Source organism: Sinocyclocheilus anshuiensis, unplaced genomic scaffold, assembly GCF_001515605.1.
Source record: "Sinocyclocheilus anshuiensis isolate Anshui unplaced genomic scaffold, SAMN03320099.WGS_v1.1 scaffold1003, whole genome shotgun sequence".
In the NCBI taxonomy this organism is placed as follows: Eukaryota; Metazoa; Chordata; class Actinopteri; order Cypriniformes; family Cyprinidae; genus Sinocyclocheilus; species Sinocyclocheilus anshuiensis.
In genome coordinates, this window is record NW_015542495.1 from 690,450 (window position 1) to 704,438 (window position 13,989).

General features: G+C 40.1%; 1 protein-coding gene across 1 annotated transcript in view; it reads left to right on the forward strand.

The window, feature by feature from the left end:
• Positions 1-879: 879 nt before the first annotated feature.
• Positions 880-13,989, forward strand: part of LOC107694146 (neuron navigator 3-like) — a 184,387-nt gene continuing 171,277 nt past the window's right edge. The window contains exon 1 of the mRNA XM_016493750.1: positions 880-1,226. Coding sequence (XP_016349236.1) covers positions 951-1,226 — 276 coding nt within the window. The 5' untranslated portion in view covers positions 880-950. The remainder of the gene's footprint in view (positions 1,227-13,989) is intronic.

The following is a 13,989-nucleotide window of genomic DNA, read 5'->3' on the forward strand; positions in this document are numbered from 1 at the left end:
GTCTAACACAAATTCTGTTGTCAGTCCACTGTCTCCAAGCCTTCCTGTCTTTCTGATTCTTCACCAACTATTTCCATGAACTGGGTGGGGATGATAGATGAGATGAGAGTGAAAGTAAAGTTGACAGCACAAAAAAAAGGAAGCTAGACAGCGAATTGGAGTTTGGTAGCTAAATCCAGGGAACTAGACAAACAACTTTAGTGTGGATTGTTTCCGGGATTAAAGAGAGTAGACCTTCTCTAACATCTGTTTGTGTTGGCCGTTACATATATACAGACTTACTTTCACTCCAAACAACCTCAAACGTTTCCCCTGTCTTTGGAGTGTTCTTTTTGCACTCATTCTTTCATCACAGGATTCAGTTGTTCCAGCTGCAGCCAGTGTGAGGTGTCTATGTCCACCGATCTGAGCTGGGTTACCGAGAGACTGTTTTGACAGTTGCAGTCGGAGTGTGACGCGCTGTTGTGGAATGTTCTTCAAATGACAGAGGAGGAACCAGAGAGTTAGATCCATGTGTGTGCATGTGAGAGAGACTCAGGTCTGGGTAATCAGGCAGTGAGGAGAGCAGACTGGTGGTTACCTTCCAGGGAAGTTCACGCCCCCGAGAGCTGTTTGGTTTTGTAGTGGCGCTCTGTCAGAGGAGGAGTGGAAGAGAGAGAGGAGGAGTGGAGAATGTGTAGTGGAGGAGCCTTCTCAGTTACTGAGAGCAGCACACGCTGTCGGCAACAGAATGAGCGTGTCCGTGCTCTCTCCCGCTAGCAGCACTCTCTAAGAGACCATTCGCCCCCCTCCCACCTCTTACAGTCCCTGCGAGACGTCAAGAGCAGACACAGGGCTCTCGTCTCTCTCTCTCTCTCTCTCTCTCTCGCTTGTGGGAGAAAGCCACGAGAGACAACTCCTCCACTTTTCCCCCTCCTTATTTCTCTCTGCGATTTGCACTCTGAGGGACTATGCCGGTAGTTGGCGTTGCATCGAAACTCCGGCAGCCGGCTGTGGGGTCCAAACCCATCCACACTGCACTGCCCATCCCCAACCCTGGGAGAAGCAGCATGGCACATGGACTGACACCCAGGAGCTCGGAGCTCAGAGTCACGGAATCTTCTTTGCTCTCCTGTCAGCTGTCACTCAAGACGGAGATCCATGATAGGAGGTCAAGCTTGGTCCCAGCTCCAGCCACAACTTTGGCACGCAGCAGCAGAGAAGCAGAGGAGAGCAAGATCTGCAAGGTCAGTGAGACTGATGATGGCATTCAAAATGTGCTGTGTTTGGGTTGGTGTTTAGAGCAGGTACTGATTCGCTCTACAGGTGGCTCTTATGTTGCCTCAAGCTGGTAACGGTTCTTGTGGAATTATGATTTCATGCATGTTTGGAAATAGATCAGCTAGAGGCCTGGTTGACCACTGCAAAATTTTAGCAGGTGCCATAGATCTGTCATGTCTAGACATTTGTATTCTATGTGGTAGCTGTAGTGCATATGTATAAATGTGGATTTATTTATTTATTTCCAAAAATGAAAATTCTCTTATTTACTTACCTTAAGTCATTCCAAACGAAGTAAAAAACAGTTTTAACCACAGAATTAAGTAGCTAAGTCATACAACATGAGAGGGACGTAATAATGACAGAATTGTACTTTTTGACTAAACTATCCCTTTAATATCTGCAGGAAAACTCACACTGCTGAATCGTGTACTGCTTGAGCATGGCTAGTGTATCATTACAAACCATGTCATTCATGTGGCTGATACTTCCAGTTTGCGAGCGAGCTGTTGTAGTAGTTTTGTTGAGGCTATTAAGATCTCTATCTGTGAAATGAGGCATGAAGGCAACTTTAGGGGGTGTTTGCGGGGGAGGTTCGGCCACCGGAGAGACCCTTGTGTGTAGTGGAGCGTTGCAGAACACTAACTCCCTATCCCCCACGTGTGATGCTCCATTACAGATAGATGGCTGGTGTCTCCCCCCTGCTCTACTGCTCTTTTCTCAGGTACCACTATATTAAAAAAGCACAGTTGCTAGCGAATGATAGACATGTATGGATTGCCCTGAACTCTTTCCCATTCAAAACAAAAGCATGCCAAGGTTTCTGAAAGCAATTTTCATACATTTGGCTGGAAACCAGAGCGGAGACAGAAGGAAGGCGGGGTTTTTTGAGTGAAGGAAGTGAGAATCTTTCAAAAATCCCACCAAGCAGATTTATTTGAGATTTTGCTAGACCCACTTGTCAAAACTGGAGGAAAAAAAATAGACTGTAGGGAAAAGACTTTCCTGTTTAGTAAGCTCATCCTGACCGTTGCATCATTTGTGACCTCCTTAGTTTTCCTCCTTCATTTTCAGATCCTAAAAGGCTGGATTTTCTTGAAACCTGCAGGAAGTGTGTGCTAACTTCAAAGCAGGGTCGTGGTTGACTAAGCAGGGTTTCTGGTGCAGCGGTCACAAGCATGTTCAGGGTTGCTGCAGGGAAGCGGGGCCAAGAAAAAGGGGAAGTGTGTTTTATTATTAACTCGGTGCTCTGTGACCTAAGACACTGTTCACTCAAGTGTCATGCCCTTTAGTGAGAAGAAAGACTAGACTTGTCTTTTCACTTTAGTTTGCTGTTAAAAATGCACTGGGAATGTTAAGACTGGTCATAAAGCTCAACTGAGCAAGCGCTATATTTGAATATTAATAATGTTATTGTATATCATGTGACTGATTTTTTAAAAATCTTTTTCTGTTTCCTTAACTAAAGAAATGTCCCACCTGTCCCTTCCTGACTGATCACAGGGGAATAATTAGTCCTAATGTGGGCTTGTCCACTCAGGTCTTTCAACTCACTTTGAAAGGGCTGAAGAGCCTGAAGAGGCAGTACTTACTTTCTCCTGACAGTCTAGTTTTGCTGGGGCTAGTAAATATCATAATCCAATGGCATGTCAGAGTGCATTCATTCAGTATATGTGGATTTGTTTATACCCACATGCCTGTTTGGACATGTTTGTAGTCATTCCCACAGAGGGCAGCATGTTCACCTTGTTTGGTGTTGACACAGGCTTTATGCGGCTGCAGTTTGATTTGAATCATGTGGCGGGACAGCAAACTCATCACAAACTTTGCATTCAAGGACATCAGTCTACTGTGCAGCTGGCGGTGTTGTGATCTGCCGGTGCAATTTATCAAGTTTCCAAACAAACAAAAGCTCTGCAGTGCAAGATTTAAAGTAAACCCATGGAACAACTTCATGGCTAATGTGTAACTGTCGAGTGTGCTGTAGAAGCACTTTTGGATGCCTGTAAGAGAAGCCATACACAGGAGCCTGCGTAATTTACAGTGTGCAAGGGCCTCATCTCATGACAGTGTTAAGAGAGTGTAAAAAATGACGGTTGTGTAAGTGCAATATCCCGTAGTAAACAGAGGAAATATGTGGTTGGTCTGGTTGATGAACTGATTATAGCTGACTCTATACACTTTATACACCTGAGAACAAGGGCAGTGAGGTGTGTTTGAGAATGTGTGTCTGTGGAAGGCTTGGTGAGAGAAAATACATGAGAACAAAAAGAAGGAAACAACAGGGTATTTTAATTAACTGTCTTCTGTGTCTGGGAAATAAGAAGCATAAGGAAATGTTTTCTAATTTAAACCTACTTCTATGAACTCTTACACAACTCTAGTACAGTAAATGAAAATCAGAACAGTACTCTAATTCAGCTTCCGTTGCTCTGCATTCCGCGCACTTGACTTAACAACTGAATTGAAAATGGAATGACTCCACAGGGTGCTGTTCACTGTTATGCAAGCCTAAAATTGGGACATGAAGAATTCTCTTCTTGTTCAGAGTGAACACTTTTTGTTGTGTTTAGATCATCAAATAAAACAGCTGCTGATATAGATCCAAAAATAATGATCCAGAAATGTTTTGTTGAGATAAATCATCTGTTATATTTTATTACTTATATTTATTGCATTGTTTATTATCCCAACAGCTTTTTGAAAATCCTCCTTTGAGTGCTTGGCTTTGAATGCATATGGGGTGGTGGAGACAGTCTTCTATACTGCATGTGGAAACTGAGGTTTGTCTGAGATGTTGTTCTAGCATCCAGTGTAGAAGTATGAAAGCAAAATCCCATTCTAAGAAGAACACGGGTTTTTCGCCCTGTGCAAATCTTCTGTTTGATTTGCCATCTTACATATTTCTTTAAAGTGTTTTGTTGCGCTCTATGAATTGTCTTTTGTATTAAAGTTATGTGAAATCCCCCAGATGCTCTTAACTGTCAAAACTGGATTGTCAACAATAGGATGTAATTTGGCTGCTGTATTTACACCTCTCATTTTTGTTGACAGTTTAACTGTCCAGTGAAAAGCAGACTCCCTTATACTCAGATCTCGCAGTTGCTCAATTTTTAGTATAACTTTTCTAGGGGGGATACAGTAGTTTAAAACCGGTATGACTTTCTAACAAAAGGAGGATATTTTGAAGAATATTCCACTTGTTTTTGACTTTATACACTGAACAAAATTATAAATGCAACACTTTTGTTTTTGCCCCCATTTTTCATGAGCTGAACTCAAAGATCTAAGACTTTTTCTATGTACACAAAAGGCCTATTTCTCTCAAATATTGTTCACAAATCTGTCTAAATCTGTGTTAGTGAGCACTTCTCCTTTGCCGAGATAATCCATCCACCTCACAGGTGTGGCATATCAAGATGCTGATTATACAGCATGATTATTGCACAGGTGTGCCTAAAGCTCATCTGCATGCTCGTCGTCCTCATCGGGGTCTCGATTAGAAATTCGATTAGAAAGATTGCGATTAGAAATTTGATTAATTGTGCAGCCCTAGTAGTGGTCTACTAGGATATTTGGCATTTTTTTAAATATCGGCATCGGCCGATAAGTTTTCCTGTTTGGCCGATGCGTTCAAGGACTTTTATTTTGACGGCGCAAATTACTTTTATTTTGACGCCTGAGCACACAGTGCTCACATTCTCCCTCTTGTTCGCTGTTGTCATTAACAGTTCTGTCTAAATACGGATAGAAGTCTGTCTAATAATCAGATAGAACAGTTAAACAAAGGAATTAATGTATACAAAAATGCTTATAACGATTGCTTTTATATTATTAGTAATAGAAAGGCAAACAATATAATACTTTCTTGTTTGCCGTCAGCATTCAGCAAATACGCATTTATATAATTTAAACAAATCTTTGAATGTCTAATAAACATCTAATTTCAAAAACCTTGCAAACTTAGTCGGATCCAGCTGTGAGATCTTGTGAAGTGTGCATGTGTATCCTCAGGGTGCGAATTACGCAGTGACCATCGGGGGGGTCAGAGCACTTGGGGGGTATTTTTTTATGTTTTAAATAGGGCTGTCAAGTGATTATTTAAAAAAACTGTAATTACATAATGTGCTGATTAATTAATCAAATGAATCTCAAATGAATGAGATTAATTGATTAACGTGTACATCATGTGCCAATTAAAGATAAAGTTATTTTTAAAGATAATATTTATCATTGTGTTAATTTAGAAAAAAACACTGAATAGACATTAAAAAAGGTAGCTGAAATATAAGTAGCTTTAGAAAGAAATATTTTAATTCAATAAAAAATACAAATAAATAGTGAAATATGAAATTATTTGAAAAAGAAACGATACACTGAATATAAAACTAAATGCGCCAGTAGGTGGCGGCAAATCCCTGTCTTAAGTGAGTCATTCAATCATTCAGTCAATTTATTTGTTCAAACGGCTGATTCATTCAGAAACTAAGCAAATGACTGCCTTTATGAATGGTTCACTGAATCATCGATTCACTCGATTCATTTAAAAACGTGGATTCATTAATGAAACACCGCTGTGTGTTGATCTTTGACGCACAACAGTTCTCCTAGGGCTTTATTTTCATTGGTGAAATTACTGACAATGTGTCTAAAATTTTTGTCTTTCTGCCAGCCAATGATGATTCTGAAAGAAAGCACAGTGTTTGTTATAGTAACACACGCAGCTTTCATGCGCATCTGACTGACAGAACCACACGCTTGTATTTCTGCGGTGCTGTTCATGTTATGGATATTTTAGCAAATAGTTTGCTCCATAAATTCAGTTCAGCAGCATTAAGTTGAAGAGGGTAAACTTTATCACTTGACTGAATCTACATGTGTTCTTGCTCCGTCCAAGCAATAAATGCACGTCTTTGAATGAGCGCTGTAGCGTATTCTTCAACCACTCAGGTACTGTCAATACGACCCATTTCAGGAGCTGTCAAAATTATATTTTAAAATCAGTTAGGGCTATACAAATGCATATTAATGTTTACAAGTAAATCTCCATATTATGCGTAGGCTAGCCTTCTTTCTATCTGACCCCCCCTACAACTAGTTTTGACGTCCATCAGGGGGGTTAAAGCCTTCTTTAGGGGGTCAGACCCCCCCAAACCCCCCGTAATTCGCACCCTGTGTATCCTGCATGATCGCATGTTCTCTGCGTGACGGTCGGACTGTGTGAATTGAATACGGACAGGAGGATAGTTCAGCTTCACTGGAGACACACGATCAACAAACTTTAAACTCGTGATTTTAAATTATGCTGCGTTTTATGCATTTGCCCGCTGTCATATTCATGTCATTTTCACTGTGTGCTGTATGTAAAATGAGTGTTACCTTGGCTTTATTTGAAAAAATATGATTAATGCACACAAACTTCCCAGATTACTGAGTGCCCTGTTGGTTACAGTGTTTACTTCCTTTTTAATTATATTTTTATTAAATATTTTTTTATTTGTGAAAAATACTTTGTCATCTAAAGTATAAGTATGTTTATTTAACACATTTATTTTTTAATCAATTTTCAAATTTCTTAAATATTAATTAAAATAAATAAAATGATATCGGCCATCGGCCACCCTGCTTTCCAAGATATCGGCATCGGCTGTCAAAAAAACAATATCGGTCGACCATTAGTTAGAAGGGGAGGCAGGAGAATTTTGAGAGTGCAAGGGGACAGTGCCAGCATTTCCCAGCAGCAGAGGTGCTGTCGGTAGTGAAACACTGAGGCTTGAGGTCAGCAGGGGGGTTCTTCTGTCTGTGTATGTCGCAGCCATGGGTGGTCTGGAATGCTGCACTCCTTATCTGGAAGAGTGCAGGACACTGAAGACAAGTGATGACGCTCACCCTTAGACAAGCAGAGGTGGAGGCTCAGAACCATTAGACAGCTCAACTTGCATGGAAACATGCTATCCTACAGCTCTCTTAAGACGTGTGTCTGGTAAAAATCTAAATAATCTAATAACTCACTCAAAGTCTTTTCCAGTGTGCCTACTTAAGGGTTGAGTAATTATGGTGTTTATTCAGATAAAATCAGACATATTGCGTCACGCTGTTTAGTTTATTTTTAAGGGTTTCCTACTCCAAGTCAAGTCATTTATTTTAATATAAATGCTCATTCTGACTCCTGCGAACAAGAATTAGTCCACCCAAAAAATTCTGTTATTATTTGCACATCCCCATGTTATTTCTAAACTTTTTCATTCAGATAATATAAAGCTTTCAAGCTTGAAAAGAGATGCAGAAGCACCAAAAAGTATCCTATATTCCAAATTTTCCGAAGCCAATAGACCAAATAAAAAAATTGTTTCTGTGCATCACTTTTGTGATTAATTATTTCATTTATTTACAGAAAAGCTTCACTCCCCAGTCTCATCCACTGTAATTCCAAGGAAAAGAACAACCAGCTAGAGGTCTGCGCGGGACTATTTTTTTAGTCCTGCTCCCGCCCACTCCCGCAAGGTTATATTCCGCACCCACCCGTTCCCGCTATATATTCACTCTTTGTTCACCCGCTGTCCGCTTAGAATAATTTTCTTCCCGACCCGACTGTTCCTGCTAAATTTAGATCACGTTTCCAGAATCTCACATTTAAATTTCCGCTACTGAAAGAAAGAGAGATAGGCTAACAAATAAATGTGTAGTCTGCAGCACTGTAGGGTGGCCATATGTGCCATTTATATGGGACACGTCCTGGCCAGGATTTTTATATTGCCTAAAACATCCAAAGTAGTTTGACCAATAACATGCAGGTATTGAACATAATCGACCAATCGTAGCGCGTTGCGCGTGAGAAGGTGAGAACGATCAAAGCAATGCAAATACACGCACGTATTTGTTCGCTCGTTCATACGACTTGAAGCTGCGCACCGATCGTTGTATGACACCAAATTACCACGAGAGCGATTTGAAAGCATAAGGAGCTGTCTGCTCTGCTCTCTATAGCTCTTGTGAAATAATGTCATACAGTGATCGATCTGCACAGTGCAAACAGCCAAAACCTGGATATTTTAGGTAGGGCTGTGCAAATAATCAAATGCAATTTTCATGCTCATCTCGTCAGTAAAGCCGGTTCTGTGATTAGTAGTAAATCTCCAGCACGTGCTTTCAGATGGAGCGGCATTTACTACACATTGCCGTAGTTCACTGACAAGCTACGCAAAATCGTGTTCAAAATCACATTGCCGATTATGAACGCGATTTTGTGTAGCTTGTCAATGATCTACGGCTCTGTGTAGCCTATTAGCTATTTTTATTCGTCTTGTCAAAATACTAAATTCGTTTGACATTTTTCTGTTAACAGTAGGAAAAGTGTCGCAGAGAAAAATAAATTAATACGACGTCTGTCATTTAAAATTATAGGCTAAGAAAAATATAAACAAAACCGAGTTGAACGTCCTTGAAGGACGGCGTATCCACACTTTGCTCCATCCTTATTCTGCTCTGTCACTCATCAACAACCTGCCTGTTCTGTCTGAGGGCCATATATTTACCACCGGTACAGCCTGCTCTGAGCATCGTTATGCACATGCTGCGCACAGACCCCGCAAATAAAATGTGTGATGCAGAAAGCATGCGTGCAGCGCGTGCATAACAATCCGAGTGCAGGCTGTACACCGGTACAGCCAATAAGAATAACGCACAGATATGCTGTTCTGAATGGACGTGGGGAATGGGATATTGTTAAACCGCCCGCTCCCATTCAAATTACACCAGAGTTACTGACCGATACCGCGTTTTATTCGGGAATTTAATCCCGCAGCGCTAACAATCTGGTCGGTTCCCGCGGGAGAGCATGCAGACCTCTACAACCAGCTCATTATTCAGATTTTCTCATTTTGTGTTTTACTGAAGAAAGAAAGTCTTATCAGTTTTGAACAAAATGAGGGTGAGTGAATGATGAAAGAATTTAGATATTTTGGTAAACTATTCCTGTAAGTGTTTTGTGGTCGCATAATAGAGTTTGTTTACAAAACAGCTGTGCGAGTTTATATTTAAAGGGATCATATGATGCTTTTTTAAAGATCATTATTTTGTGTATTTGGTGTAACAGAATATGTTGACATGCTTTAATGTTCAAAAAACACATTATTTTTCAAATACTGTACATTATTGTAGGTCCTCTATGCCCCGCCTCTCTCAAACGCTTCGTTTTCTACAAAGCCCCCTCCTTTGACAAGCGCAGTCTGCTCTGATTGGCCAGCTGACCCAGTGCATTGTGATTGGCCGAACACCGCAAGCACTCGTTGGAAATGTAACGCCCCTTACCATAATCGCGAGCTTCATCTTTCAAAATAAATGTAAAGACAGAGCCCGAAAGGGGAACAGAGTCACGTGACAGACACAGTGATGAAGCTGGTATGTGTTTGCAGTACACAAGCCACGGTTAAGACAGCTGACTCCACTGTGATGTGACCCTGTCTCTCTCTCTTTCTCTCTCTCTCTCTCTCTCTCACACACGCACACGCGCGCTCAGACACACACACACACACACGATGCGCAAAACTCAGCATTTGAACAGTCAATAGGAAATACTTAAACTAATAACAAAAAAACAGTAGCTGATTCAGAAGCGCCACATTGTCATAGCAAAGTCAGAATGACCTCATCTCCTAGGTTCACGAAACGGTCGTCCATAAAATGCATTGCTGTTCTGTTGTAAGTAATCTTAAAGATTCCTAAATGCATCTACTTCCGGAAGGCTAGCTTATTCAGAAGCGCCAGATTGTCATAGTAAAGTCAGAATTACCTCCTCTCCTAGTTTCACGAAACGGTCGTCCATAAAATGCTTTGCTGTTCTGTTGTAAGTAATCTTAAAGATTCCTAAATGCATCTACTTTCGGAAGGCCAAATAAAGTGCCTTTGCTTTCACCTAGAAACACACAGCGTCTCTCTGACATGGCTGCTTCAACACTAACTGCGGTTACTGAAACCACGCCTTCTTTCTTTGCGTGCACATTTGGGCGGCATTATGCAAATATTTCCACATAGTGAGGTAGATATGTGGGGGGGGGCGTGTTAGAACGAGCCGTTTTAGGGGGGCGTGGCAGAGTCTTAACTTTGATAAAGAATATCTCTTTGGTTTTGAGACTTTAGTCTTTGCAACTTCAGGGATCTTATCTATGCACAATCAGCTTGTAACACTCCAAAGAGAAAGGAAAACTTGAAATCGCATCATATGACCCCTTTAACTTCTCTGAAAGCCGAATCAGTCTTTAGTTAAAACAGGAAGAAAAATTGGTGAGAAAAACAGCATGCAACCTACACGAAAGATCTTGTCAGCCATCCTGTTTTTTTCTTTTTGTTTTTGTTTTATACAGGGGTGAGCAGTCCAGAGACCAAGAACGCTCAATTTGAAAGAAAAAATTACATCTAATAACATTTAACGATCTGGCAGATGTAATTTTGTTTCCCTCGGTTCAGTTGAGGACTTTATCAGCAGTATCATTAAGTGGCCGAGCCCCCCTGCCATATCTGATATTCTTGAATGGTGTTTATTGATGTGGCACTGCAGAGCTGCGGACTTTCTTACCGATTTGCACAGTGCAACCCATGGGCGGAAGTTACCTACATGCTTTCAGACAACTGCTCGCACACACCAGGCCATATCCACAAACACAGTACCTCCAGGCATTGTGCTATTTCAAAGGTATGGCCATTAAATAATCAAAGCGAGGGACACAAACTCTATACACTTCCACTTTTGCGTTGTGTAATGACATAAAAGTACACAAAGAACAGACCAACTTGTGAAGGCAAACTTACCTAGTTATCTAATGACATACCAAAGACTAGTGGTTCTCAACCAGGGGGCCGGGGCCCACTAGGGGCCCTCAGCAGACTTAAAATTAGCTAAAAAACTAAAAATTAAGATTTTTCTTATTTTAATTCAGTTTTCTGCTTATGAAATTGTGAGTAAAATATATATTTAAAAATCCTTATCAAGTAAATAATGAACACATATCGACAAGTTTTGAATATTGTTGTGGAACCTGCATTTTTAGAATGAATGAATAAATAAATCAGTAAATAAAAAATATGTATATAAGCCCAAAAAGTCTTTATTTTAAATTAAATTATTTTAAAATAAATACAAAATAATTGACTTTATTTATGAATCATTCTAGCTTTGAAAACATGGTTTTGTCAGCTAACTTCTAGGGATAATTTTGCGCAAAGTGTGTGTAAGCAAACCCGTGAACACACACATTCAAGTGGTTAGTCTATTACCTTTCACTTCCAGTCTTCTAGTTTAATCTTTCTGTTCTTTTACTTCCTTTCCTTCATTGCTCTAATCAGCTGCATTAGTCATTTGTTACATAAACTTCTCTCATTTTCCTGGAGCATTCACTTCATTCCAGACCTCTGCTCTCCTTTACTCATTCTCACAGTTTGTGCACTCTCTCTCTTTCTCTCGCTCTCTCTCTCTCTCTTTCACTGATGTTGTGCTGATAGAGGGATGGAGGCAGTGCACACACCTGGCACTGTCTTTATAACTGGCTCTGATACACGCCACGAGCCCAATTCCGCACACAGAGGTCACACACACACACACACACACACACACACACAGTCTTTCTCTTGGCTCGGCACAAAGGAGGAACATCTGTGAAACCAAAGCATGGGGTTCATTAGCAATCAGCAGGGACTGGGACAGAGCGGACATCTCAGCATGCCGTTAATACGCAACAGGAAAGGAAAGGAGGGATGCGCATGGCTGCGTATTTTCATGATCGACTAGCTGTTCGCTTGTCTGAACAGAGTAGTAGCTGGTCTATGGGAACCCTGTTTGTTCCTGCTAGTTTAGGGTTGTGTTCACTAAGCACCGTTTACTAGTCTTTCTGCTAAAACGAATAGTTGACTCATTCCTAAAGTAGAGGAGAGGTAAACAAAAGTTAGTCAGCCCCTCTGTGAGTCAGACTGCGTGATTACATTGTGACCTGCTACAGAATCGTGGGATTTCCTGCCCCATGGGCAAAAGTCCAAAGCGTTTCAGTGGAGTGTTTTCGTGCACTGACATGCGTGAAGGTTTAGAAGTTATTGGACACTTCAGGAAACTTTTGCTGGCTACTGTTTAACTGCTTTTCTTTTCAAAATATCACATGCATCTTCAAATATTACAAGGTCCCAGAAACCATCTTGCAGTCTGACTGAATCTTTAAGACAGTACCTTTTAAAAGTTTGGGGTCAGTAAGATCTTATTTTTTTATTTATTGTTGAATGAATGCCTCAAATCATCATATTAGAATGATTTCTGAAAGATCATGTGGCACTGAAGGCTGGAGTAATGGCTGCTGATCTGTTTTATTATATTTTTAATTAAATAAATGCATAATTGATGAGCATAAGAGACCTCTTTCAAAAACATTAAACAAATCTTACCCCAAACTGTTGAATGGTACTGTCCATTATGTTAACTAAAGTGGCACAAACTAATGTTGAACAGATTCAGAACTGCCAAGCGAGTTACTTACATTTTAAATTATACTTAGGATCACTGAAACACTTTGAGGCGATAATTTTGTTGTGATAAAGTTTTAAAGTTTCAATGATATTTGCAGTTGTTCACCCCAGCACTGCATTTGGTTAAATGATTTAATCTGTGTTTTCCCAGATGACCGCAACAAATGAACTGTGAAGTACATACACAGGCTCTGAACTCAGTGTGTGTGTGTCCTGTCACACCAACCAACATACAATAAAATAAAAAAAGCTGTGCCAGCAGAAACAAATTTGATCAGATAAGCGAATACATTTTAAGAGATGGTTCAGATTTATTTGCTCAGTGCAAATGTTTTTAGTTTTTATTCTAGCAATTCCGTTTTGTAATGTGAGTGGCAAATTACTTATCCTTTAATAAACCTCGGCTTTATATTTACCTTTGTAGTCAGTTTAATCATTAATCATTTCTGAAAATTGATCCTCATATCCCACCTTACCAACTTGCCCCTGCAAACCAGAGGTTAAATATTTCCCATCATTTAAAGGGTGTTAATTAGGGATGCACCGATAGGATTTTTTGGGGCCGATACCGATTTTAACAATCGCTTATTGACCGATACCAATACCGATATTTGTCACTTCCTCTCTTATTTGAAATTTTGGCATCAAAATAGATAGTATTTTGATCATGTTTTAAATCAGCAAAGTTCAAAAACACCTGCATTAAATTATACTAGCAGTTTTTTTTTGCTGCATAATCAAATAATTTCTAATGAACATGGATTGGATCCATTTAACATTCAACAGTTTATTAAGCACCCCCCGAAAACGCATGAGATCTGTATATATTTGTTTACTGTTAGTTGTAATAAGTGTTTTGTGTAATTCGCTGTATGTTGATGATAATGCAACTGAGAGAGAGCGTTTAATGTGCACTTCTCGTGCTGTGATTTGTTGAGCACGTATGGTGATTTTTTTGGAGTGAAAAAGGACGCAATAAACTTAAAACATCAGTAAAGTTTTGGTCATCATTCAGATGAGGTCCGCTACACTTATGAAAGTTACAAAAGTTATTTAGTCAAGAATAGTGTGCAATCTTTTGTTTTGCTATTTGATTAGCATTAAAGTGCAGACAGTAGCGCTAGGATTATGCAACAGACATTATACAGCTCAGTGCCTTCACGCAGTTATTTAATAAACCATCCGTTTGTTATATCAGCCTTTTTCCTTATATAGCCGATATGC